Source organism: Varanus komodoensis, unplaced genomic scaffold (assembly GCF_004798865.1).
Source record: "Varanus komodoensis strain SLA01 unplaced genomic scaffold, ASM479886v1 scaffold1, whole genome shotgun sequence".
In the NCBI taxonomy this organism is placed as follows: domain Eukaryota; kingdom Metazoa; phylum Chordata; class Lepidosauria; order Squamata; family Varanidae; genus Varanus; species Varanus komodoensis.
The window spans coordinates 57,424,329-57,436,338 of record NW_025335268.1 but is presented as its reverse complement, the minus strand read 5'-3'; the positions used below and the strand labels follow the sequence as shown (position 1 = coordinate 57,436,338).

Genomic DNA, 12,010 nt, shown 5'->3' with positions numbered 1-12,010 from the left:
TTAGCTCATTCTCTCTCTCTCAAGAAAAAAAAATTTAGAGGTTTGATGGAGTCTGTGGGACATGGTAAAGTTTAACACTGAGTGCTTGCTTGGAAAAGATTGAAGGTTCAAGCTCTTCTGTCTCTTCCCCTTTAAGTTGCACAACCATTAGCTACCCATTTCCTATTGCACTTGACTTTGGTGCTCTTATGGTCTGCCTGGAATAGCTCATTCAGCCAGGCCATAATGACTCCATCCAGTCCAAATTTTTTCCTCAGCCAAATGGTGTGGGTGGGGTGGGGTGGGGTGGGGGACAGCTGACCTGAACAGACGCCAAGAGAACCTTGCCACAGACATAATGGGTCTTCAAGGAAACAGGTAGGCAACTTGGTGCGAGGCTGTGCTAACTATTTATTTATTTATATTATTTATTTATTAAAACATTTTTATGCCGCCCCATTCGCCGAAGCCTCGGGGCAGCTTACAACAATAAATTTAAAAATAATTATAATATTAAATTAAAAAAAATATAAACATTAGATTAAAATACAAAAATACCAATATAAAATAAGCCGCCCTGGCCTGATAAAATCCAATAATATTAACAGTTAAAATGCCGCTTAAATAAAAAGGTCTTCGCCTGGCGCCGAAAAACAAATAACGACAGCGCCAGGCGGACCTCTCTGGGGAGCACATTCCATAACTTAGGCGCCACCACAGAGAAAGCCCTCCTCCGAGTACCCACCCTCCTAATTTCTTTTACGGAGGGTTCCCGGAGAAGGGCCTCTCCCGCCGATCTGAAGGGGCGGCTGGGCATATATGGACGTAAGCGCTCCTTCAGGTAACCAGGACCCAAGCCGTTTAGGGCTTTATAGGTCATCACCAACACCTTGAATTGGGCCCAGACTTCAATGGGAAGCCAGTGAAGCTGACGGAGAACTGGAGTCATGTGAACATAACGCAGAATCCCCGTCAGCAGCCTGGCAGCTCTATTTTGAACCAATTGAAGTATCCGGACCCTCTTCAAGGGTAGCCCCACGTAGAGCGTGGTACAGAAGTCAAGACAGGAAGTCACCAGCGCATGTGTCACTGTTGCGAGGCAGTCGTACTCCAGGTAGGGGCGCAGCTGATGAATCAGCTGAAGCTGGAGGAAAGCGCTCCTTGCCACTGCTGTCACCTGAGCTTCCAGTGAAAGCTCCGGGTTGAGGAGCACTCCCAGGCTGCGGACCTTGTCCCTGTGAGGGAGTGCAACCCCGTTCAGGACAAGGTTCAATTCACCCGCCCCGAAGCCCGATCCGCCAACCAACAGGACCTCCGTCTTGTCTGGATTGAGCTTCAGTTTATTGGCCCTCATCCAGCCCATTACCTCGGCCAGACACCGGTTCAGTACAGCCACTGCCTCACCTGGATTGGTGGAAAATGAGAGGTAGAGCTGGGTATCATCAGCGTACTGATGATTCCACAGCCCACACCTCCTGATGACCTCTCCCAGTGATTTCCTGTAGATGTTGAACAGCAAAGGGGACAAAATGGACCCCTGCGGTACTCCATGGCATAACTGCCATGGCGCAGAGCCATAGTCCCCCAGCACCACCTTCTGGAACCAGCCATTGAGATAGGAGCGGAGCCACTGCAAAGCAGTGTCTCCGACCCCCAATCCCGCAAGCCTATCCAGAAGGATACCATGGTCGATGGTATCGAAAGCCACTGAGAGGTCCAGGAGAACCAACAGAGACGCACTCCCCCTGTCCTTCTCCCTGCACAGGTCATTGTACAGGGCGACCAAGGCAGATTCAGTACCGTACCCGGGTCTGAAGCCAGACTGAAATGGGTCCAGATAATCAGTTTCATCCAAGAGTGCTTGGAGTTGTCCCGCCACCACCCGCTCTAACACCTTGCCCAGAAACGGGATGTTGGCCACCGGTCTATAATTAGTGGCCATCTCTGGATCCAGTGACGCCTTCTTCAGGACCGGTCGGACTACCGCCTCCTTTAAAGGGGCAGGCACCCAACCCTCCCTCAGTGAAGCGTTAACCACTTCCAAGATCCAGATCCCAATCCCGTGCTTGGAATTATTTATTAACCAAGACGGGCAAGGGTCCAGTAGGCAAGTGGTGGGACGTACTCGTCCAAGCACCTTGTCCACATCATCGGGCCGCAGTAACTGAAATTCATCCAATAAATCTGGACCAGACGGCAGCATTGATGTCTCCCTAAAAACCTCTGAATCAATAGTGGAATCCAGCTTGTGACGAATCTGAGCGATTTTCTCCCTCAAATGCCTGGCAAAGTCATTACAGCGGGCCTTTGAGGGTGGAACCAGGTCTTCCTTCGGACCTGGACGAACCAGGCCTTGCACCACTCGAAAGAGCTCCGCCGGACGGCATTGTGAGGAGGCAATGGAAGCGGAAAAAAATCTCTTTTTCGCCGCCCTCACCGCCACAGCATAGGCCCGATAGTGGGCTCTCAAGTGTGTTCAGTCAGATTCATCCCGTGATTTTCTCCACCTACACTCTAGCCATCTCCCAACCTGCTTCATCACCCTCAATTCAGGAGTGTACCAAGGGGAAGAGCGGGCTCTGCCCGGTGGGAGAGGACGCTTAGGAGCGATCGTGTCCACAGCCCTGGTCATCTCCCTGTTCCACAGTTCGACCAGAGCCTCGACAGGAGCACCCGTCTTGTCAGCCGGAAACTCCCCCAGGGCCTTCAGGAATCCTTCCGGATCCATCCGGCTCCAGGGGCGGACCCACACAATCAGGTCCGCACCCTTACAGAGGGAGAGGTCGCTCTCGAGCACAAACCTCACTAGGAAGTGATCTGACCATGACAGGGGAGTCAAGCATAAATTCCTCACCCTCAGACCACCCTCTTCCTGCCCCGTCGAGAAAACCAGGTCCAGAGTGTGTCCACGTTCATGGGTCGGGCCGATGACATGTTGAGACAGCCCCATGGCTGCCATGGAGGCCATGAAGTCCTGAGCCACCCCGGTCAGATCAGTCTCGGCATGGAGATTGAAGTCCCCCAGGACCAACATCCTGGGGGTCCTCAACACCAGGTCCGAGACGGTCTCCGTCAGCTCAGGCAGGGAGACTGTTGGGCAGAAGGGTGCATGGTACACCAACAGAATCCCCAGTCTGTCTCAGTCGCCCAACACCAAGTAGAGACACTCCAGCCTTGGTCTCGAAGGGTCAGGAAGTCCCGTGAGAGAGATGGAAGCTCGGTAAACCAAAGCGACCCCCCCTCCCCTCCCCTCCGGGTGCGAACATTGCTGAACCAGATACCTGGGCGGGCGCAGTTGGGAGAGGGCCACATCCCCCCCTTCTCCCGCCCAGGTTTCTGTAATGTAAGCCAGGTCGGCCCCCTCATCCACAATGAAATCATGGATGAGGGAAGATTTGTTATTGACCAACCTGGCATTAAGCAACAGCACTGTCAGGCCCGAGGGGCGGCTGACAAGACTCCCTGGCACCCTCTGGCTGGGGGCAAAACCAGAAGTAGGGACAGGTGTCAGCCATCTGTCCCTCCTCCTTCTATGCAGACATGTTAAGCTCCCACCGCTGTTACGTCCATTGCCCAAAACCACCCCAATGGCGGCGCCCGTGCGCTCCCCAGGAAACACAAGCGGCGACATGGCCAGGGACGACTCCATAACACAGCTTAAAATACAATAAAATTATAAAAAACAGTTAAAAACTCCCCCTTCCCTCGGCTATATGCCCAGTTCAGCGGCTGCAGCAGCCACACTATCACTGTAAAATGCAGCCTAGCAGGAGGGCCAATTATAGCGCAGCCAATCAAAGCCCCCTGGCCAGCCCAGCCCCCCGCTCGGCCCCCGAACAGCTCCCAAACGGCGGCGACCGCCCTTCGGCCATCGCCCTTCGGCCATCGCCCTTCACCGAGTTCGCCGGTCGGGCGGTGGAGCTGGCGGTGCGGGCGTTCGCTGCCGAGCGGCGGCATGGAGTCCCGGGGCATGGAGGAGGTGCGTCCCTTCAGCGCGTAGTTGTTTCTGCCGGTTCTCCCCGGCCGCCGCCAGCGCTTTCAGGCCACAGGGCCTCCCGACGCTCCGCCCCGTCCGGAGCACGTCTCTCACCCGTGCAGGGGCGTGGCAGGCTGGCGAGCCGGGTCCTGGTGACTGCCTGGTGGAGTTCGCCGGTCGGGCGGTGGAGCGGGCGGTGCGGGCGTTCGCTGCCGAGCGGCGGCACAGAGTCCCGGGGCGCGGAGGAGGTGCGTCCCGTCGGCGCATAGTTGTTTCTGCCCTTTTCTGTTTGTCCTTTACGCTGATTTGCTACTGTGAGCTACTTAGTGATTTGTGCAATGAAATTAATGTACCTTTTCCCCATTCTGTACTTTCTGTACTTCCCCATTCTGAATCCAATATATATCTTTTACCTTGTTTTTACTAAAACACAGATGGTGTGCTTTAGAGGTATAAGAGGGGAGGCTCACAAGCGGCATGCTAGTTTTTTGGGTCACACTATGCTGCTTCAACACCCAGGTTACATGCATCCTGGATACCTGAAGGAATGCCTTTTTCCCTATGTGCCGGCCTGCCCTTCAGATCTGAGGCAGAGGTCCTTCTCCGGGAATCCTCTTTGAAGGAAGTTAGGAGAGTAGCTACTCGGAGAAGGGCCTTTTCAACGGTGGCGCCCTGACTGTGGAACATGCTTTATTCTTTTCTGGATCAGGCAAAGACCTTTTTATTTACCCAACATTTTAACAGTTAATTGGTTTTATCCTTATTTTTATCATTATTTATCAGATGCTGTATCTTTTATGTTGTTGTTGTTATGGTTTGCTTTGTTTTTTGTTTTTTGTAAGCCATCCAGAGACTTTTAGTATTGGGACAGCATATCAAAACTGTAAAGAAAGAAAGAAAGCAAGCCCAATGCAGAGGACCCGCCCCCCCTTCCCCATAGGATCCTTGGCCAGTTGTTCAGAGACTAAGAGGAGACTGGAGCAAGGTATTCTTGCTGCTGACGCCTGGTACCAGGGGGCAGTGGAATACCAGTTCTTATACCCTCAGACAGGGTTGCCTGCAGGACCCAGGTTGCCGCATGTGCTAATTGAACAGAAAGTGTTGAATGGTTTTTATTTATTGTAATTCCCTTGTTCAGGACTTGTCTTTCTGACTTTGTGCAGATTTCTTGGCAAGTGACACCTCTAGGACATATGCCATTTTTGTACAAATTGTCAAAAAGTCTGGTGGAGGAGGAGAAATGAATCACTCCCAACCTTCACTTCAAACCTAAATAGTCCTCTTCCATCTATCATTATCTATCCTTTGGTAATTTTGCAGATTAAAGTTCCCCTTTTAAAAAATCTAATTTAAGGATGCATAGCACAATTTCCCCTGCACTTTTTTGTCTGTGGTTTGGCAGGTTTGATCTGCAAGTGTTATCCAGTTGTGACAAACAGAAAAAGAGTTGTGGCCATTTGTTGCTTTCCAGATATAGTCTATGGGAGGCATGAAGACAAAATTTTGAATTGAAACTTGTTTCCGACCTAAGCTGAAGTGGGCAGCATCTAAATTGGTACAAACCAAATCAGATCCTTGCCAAATCTTATGATCTGTTCATGCCTCTAGTAGAACCTTCCCTCTTGTATGTGCATAGTAGTTGTGCTATGGCTGCTGATAGCATTGTGACACACAACATAACAGCTTATTAGTATGAAGTAAATTTTACATCATGTTAGGGCAGGAACTCCTAGCATGGCAACCATGGGCACTTGGATTTCTTTTTTTTTAATTTTAATTTCCCCCATTCTATAAGTACATGGATTTGTATGAAAGACATACAACTTTCTAGCAGTTTTGCATAGGCTTCAACAAGGGTGATCTGAACAGTCAAATAAATATATACTTGAAGGTTGTGTCTATATGTCACTCCTTCAGGTACTAAAATTGTTGCATGGTTTCCAATTCATTGCATTATAGTATAATTTAATATTTCAATCTTGATCCTTGCAATCTTTAAGCTGTTAAAAGAATGCGGAGAATCCATGTGCCCTTCTATTTCTAATTTTTATGAAGCGAGTAAATAATTTTTACATCAGTGAAGGCATCATTGCAAAACTTATCCATGTAATAACACCCTTCCCAAAGAAGCAACTAGTAGATGTTGCCAAAGCATGTATTTAAAATAAGCATTAGCTATATTGCACTGCCCACAATTAGCTGAATTAGACAAGCCCTTACTTGTCTAACATTACTTATGAAATGTTGCAGTGTCTGATAGACATAAGATGTACTTTTGAATAAGATGCAGCCTAAGATCAATAAATGTAACAGGTAGTTGCCAAAGTGATGATCCACTAGTTAGACATTTGGTAATGATGGTCAGAGCAGTTTCTCAAATTTTAAATGTGCCCAGAAGTCCAAAAAGGTTGGGGAACCCTGTATTTGCAGGCAACTCAGAATGTGCTTCTGTTTTCAGCTGCATACCCCTGCTTCTAATAATGTTACAATTCCATCCATGGAAAGGAATTCTATCCACTGTTTCCCCTTCTGGCCCCACATCCCAAATTTTAATCTTCCAAAGAGTAAACCTGAGTAAAGTTGTTATGTGCTTGTATATTTTGAAAGGAATAAGCCTCAGAATTATAACTGTTTCTTCCAGATGCTGACAGGCAAGATTCAATCAATCTGTTTCTGGGCGTATTTCAGCCTGAAGAAGGGAAGCCTCATCTCTGGGAACTCCCTACAGATTTTTATCTGCATCAGAAGGACACAAGGACTCTTCTTCAGACTAGACGAAGGTATTTCACAATGGAACTATGGTTGTCTTACAGATGTACAGGTATATAATTAAGAGAAATTAGGGATATTAGCATCCATAACCATGTGTGGGGCAGTGGTTAAAAAAAAAAAAAAAAAGGAAAAATACGTCTCTGTCAGAGACTTTCTTCTTTTTACAAGTCTCCTGCAAGGGAAAGTGGGGGATTTGTGAGGAAATGGGTGTGAAGGTTTAACCCTTCCTTACTGGAATTCTGTGGTCTCATTCTGAATTGGAGCTACATGCACTAATACAGGAGTAAAGGAAGCTATCACACATAGTTATATACTATGCAATTAGGGTGTTGTTTGTCCCTTAAAAACCACAGTTCCTAGGTCTTGTCTGCACCTAATAGAACAAGGGTGTGTTGAGGTAGGGTGGGCCTGTAAAAGCATCCTGCTGTTCAACATTTGCTTTGCTTTTTTTTTTTTTAAGAAAGCAAGGCTAGGTATGTTTCGGAGCACAAGAACAGCAAACACCTTCAAAAATGTGTGTGTTGTTCATTTGAAACATTTCTAGGCCACTTTCCCAGAGGGCTTGGAGCAGCTTACATAAAATAAAAATTCAACAAACAAAAAGAGCACTGTTTTATAACAGTCAACAAAACAGACACTAAATTCTCAAAAGAAATGAGCCAGGAGGGCAAGTTTTCAAGGAAGGATGCTAAGAAATATGTGAAATTTGCTTAGCATCTTCTTCCTTATTAGCACAAGTCATCATGCTAATTTGTGTTCCAGGAGGATTTGCCCTTGTCACTTGTGTTTTGTGCCTTCAGTAAGCAGTATTTCCATGTGAGCCCCAGTGTCAAAATCAAAATTGGTTTTGTATTCTCAGTATTTGATAATATGCATGTTCCCTTCACTATCAACATAGACTAAAGGTTATTTATAGACTAAGGGTACATTTCTGGTTTCACTTGTGTTTTTCTCCCAATTCACACACTCACATTTTATTACTATATTTTTAATGTATATTTTTACAGAAAACCAAAATTTAAGCAAAGGACAGAATCTTAACCCGCTAATATTTCAGTTTAACTGAATTGACCAGGGTTTAAAGCACCCAGTGACATTGCAAAGTTTGTTGTTATTGTTTTTGAACTTTTCATCATTTATAGTTATAACAACAATTTGATGTTATAACTGCAGCCATGTGTATGGACTTTGGACACCAATAGATTTCTACAGTATATATTAATATAGCTATGCTGGGCCTACCAACACTAAAAGAATTTTTTCATAGAGGACATTTACCCAATTGAGACTATAAACAGTTCTAGCCAAGGAGGAGTTTTGACTTTTCACACTAAGGTATCAGATCAGATTATTCTTCAGTCAAACAAATAGCAGAATGTTAGACCAGTTCCACGATACATATAACAATATTTGTGGGAACCTCAATCCATTTCCTTATGTGTATGAATTGCATTTCCATTGTGGGTCATGGCAAAGAGTCTTGAGAGCCTACAATGCTTTTCCTGTGTACATCACAAGTGAAAGGAACCTCCATAAAAGGACAGAAGTCATGTTTTGGACCTCAGCCAAATATATTGAACCAATTTTGAGACACACAGCAGCTCTCCTATTTTCATTATAATCAGTGCTTTTTTTGTCATAGAACTCACCGGAACGGAGTTTCGGCACCTTTTTTCAACAGATTTTCCAAGTTTTAAAAGTAACTTTTGAAAATTTGATGTTTGGTCCATACGGATTCGAATCGCCCTGTCGAGCATAGCAGGCCGGCAGCAAAATCATGCAAATGGTGCATGTGGGCTGCTTGTGTGTCGAATCTCATACATGCGTACTTTGTCTGCACTGGTTGTGATGGTGCTGCTCGGCTTGTAGCGATGCTTGGCTTGTGATTGGTCATGTGGTCACACGCTGAGTGCTTACTGCAGGCGGTGACCGTTATGTTTCGTTACACAACTGATGTGTGTGGGTGTGTGTACAGTGATTGATTATGTGCGAAAGGTAAATAATTTCATGAGTTCTGGCACTTTTTTCCTTACAAAAAAAGCACTGATTATAATTATTGACAATGTAACTCTGGTACAGTTTATATATAAAAGGGAATTGTTGTTAGAAATGTTTAATTTAAAAATTATAGTTATAAATGTAAATACAATATATTTAATAAATTTATTATAATGGACAGTCTAACAATGGGTGAGGGAAATATTAGAAATGGGACCACAAGAATCTATCCTGGAATCAGTGCTTTTTACCTTGGTCATAAATTTCCTGGAAATAGCATGAAGTGCCCAGGTTTGCTAATAGCACAAAAGTATTCAGGGAGCTGGAAAAAAAAAGGGGGGCGGGGGATTTCAAAGACCTCCTAAGGGATCTCTCCAAATTGTATGGCATTTAAAAATGGCAATAAGCAGTTCCAGGTAAATAAGTGTAATGTATGTGTGTGAGAGAGGGTGAAATTCTGCTTTTACAGTTACACAAATGGGGGTTGATCTGGTGATGATTAACCATGGGCTTTGGCATGTCTCACTATATTTGAGGCAGGATTCAAGTGGAATTAGTGCATCTAGAATGATTATTTACTTTCCCTCCCTTTGGTCATATTTAAAGCTACACTTTCTGGTGGACTCCAGGTATACTGGATTACTTGCCACTGCCTTATGATGAGGGTAAGTTCTATTTGTTAAGCATCTTTTTCATTTATTTCAAAAGATTAAGATAATTCTTTTATAAAATAGCAACATAAAATGAACATAGCTATAAAATGAATTTTAAAATCATGTTCATTGAAGTATGGTGAATTAAACTAGGACACTGCTGAAGGCATCTGATTACATGTAGATTAAAATGTATGAAGTTGAGACTTTCTTGTCAAAGGGTGAATTTGGAGGCTTGTGTAACATTGGTGTGTAATTGTTTTGTTTAATCCATATAGCTATTCTTTGGTAGAAAATTAATTTTTAAATGGGCTGTAATGTAGGTTGTTTGAATTTTAGTGGCTTTAGTTTTTAGAAATTCCAGAGCCATAATATGGACAACACATACAGATAAGCAGTGTTCTCTTGAAAAAATGAGAAGAGATTTTGAGAATGTAACTGTTGGAAGAATCTTTTTTTGAGACCAGAAGATAATGCATTTTTTCCCAAATGCATCTGGTAATTTAGGACTCATTATTTTTTATGCTTGGTACTGCTGAGCTAAGTGTTCTGCAAAGCTCTGCTTTTTCACATTTGCCCTGCCTGGCCCTCCTGATTCTGTGCTCATACCTTTTGCCTTACTGCAACCAGAGCTGCTTCTAAGCTTTAGAGGGGCCTGAAAAAGTGTCCCCCAGTGGGCCCCATCCTCTGTCAGTGTACGCTGGCAGTCTACCTCCATACAGGGCTGTGCTCCTGTGGGCCTAGCACACTTTCAGTTTCTCACAGTGCCCCACAACAAGATAAGAGGCATTGTGGGAAATTAAAAGTGTGGCTAGAATTTGACTAACCAGCATTGCACATGGCCACAATTAACTGGGACGGGGAACCTTGGCACACATCAGTAAGTAGGGCCTGGCAAGAGTGCCGAGACCTTGCTACTGCGAAGAGTGTTGCTGATGCTGACCCTGAATACAATTTATCTGTGCAGCTTAGGCATTAATCTCCAGTCAGTCTTGCTTACAGCAGTAACCAGGTTGCACTGTGCTGGGGCACTCTCTTCTCCACAGCAGCTTCCTGCTGGCAGGCAAATGTGAATGTCAGTCTGACCCAGAGAGTGCTTTTCCAAGTAAAAAAAGGAATACCATACATTTTTTTCTCTGTTGGATGGACTCCACTAGAAGAATGATGATGAAGTTATTAAGATTCCAAGAGTAATACAATGAACTTTTCCAGTGTCCAAAAACTGATAATTTCTTGGAACTATGCCAAAGCCTTATAGCGTTCAGCTTGTTAAGAAGAGCACCAGAAATAATTGCCTTCCCCAGTCATTGGGTAGGTTATGGCTGCTTTTACTGTGAGAATGAAACAACTTTGTGCCCCCTTCCCATTTCCCAGGTTGGAAGGGTGGTGCCTATGTGCTGACAGCTACTGATACGGGGAAGAAAATGTCATAAAATCAGTTGCAAGAAACAATCTTTTGTTCTTGGCCTGCGGGGAGGAATTAAGGTGCTGCTCATTCAGAAAGCTCTGGGTATCCCTAGAAGATCCCTGGACCCATTCAGGAAACCAGTATAGCCATGGGGAAAGGGGATGTCAGCTTTCTTATATTCTGCATGCATGTTTGATAACTTTATTCAATACACTGTATCTCATCTTTGGCATACGGGGTTTTGTTTCTTCCTCAGTATCCTCAAATCTAAAGTGGGATGCTCTGGCTGGGCCCTAGCACCTTTGCACAATATATCACCAGCACTTTGTCCATAGAATGGATAAGAAGCTTTGCTGCTATGGATAGTTTGCTGCTATGGATATGGATATGCAATTTTTTTTAAAAAAGTGTTTGTGTGTGTAAGCTAGAGTGAATGAGAACATTCCTGCATAGTGCAGAGAAACATGCACATCATGCAAGTACTAAGGACTTGGTATTTGACATAGAGTAAGAGAACATTTATGAATGGCAGATCATTAATTCATAGTGCTGGGATTATAGTTTTTAGATTATGGCTGTAATGAACTTTTTGGTCCTATTTCTTTAGCTGCTTTGGGTGTTAGAAAAACAGTGTATAAATAAATGCCTACTTTCTGCCTTGACCACTAAGTTTTGGTTTGATATTATGTCAAGGTGGACATAAAAATGGTGCTGCTTTGGCAGGAAGAGGATTAGATGTTCTGTGAAGGAGTTTGGTCAGGTTAAAATTGTATTCAAGCATGATCAAAGGTACAGGATCCATAGTACATAACACCTTAGGGCAAAATGCAGTTGAGATGCCTGTAAACTTCTTAATTGGAGATTGTTGGGCATTCTGTGCAGAGTGAGAATGTCAGCAGAAAAGTCTTTGCCTCCCCACTTTTCTCACTCTGAACTTCTGTTTAGTGGGGTTGCTGCAGAGGATACAGGTTACATGACACCATGCCTTCTGCAGTCTCCTCCCTGCCTCCTTTTAGGCCTTTCTGAAGTTGAGTTCCTGACCTCAGAGAGGCAGCAGGTGTGGAGGATGACTGGAGCATGCATTCCAAGTTCCAAGGCTAGAGCTCTGTCTCCAACCTTAGACGTGGGAATATGAAGTGTTTTATGGCCTCCAGGTGCTGTCTAGGGGCCATTCAACCCCTCTCTGCACTTCATATTGGAGCGCGCGCGCGCGCGCGCGCGCGC

General features: G+C 45.0%; 1 protein-coding gene across 1 annotated transcript in view; it reads left to right on the top strand.

Moving 5' to 3' along the window:
* FIG4 (FIG4 phosphoinositide 5-phosphatase) overlaps positions 1 to 12,010 on the top strand; it is a 102,827-nt gene that overhangs the window by 66,442 nt on the left and 24,375 nt on the right. The window contains exons 16-17 of the mRNA XM_044426684.1: positions 6,597 to 6,735; positions 9,332 to 9,390. Coding sequence (XP_044282619.1) covers positions 6,597 to 6,735; positions 9,332 to 9,390 — 198 coding nt within the window. The remainder of the gene's footprint in view (positions 1 to 6,596; positions 6,736 to 9,331; positions 9,391 to 12,010) is intronic.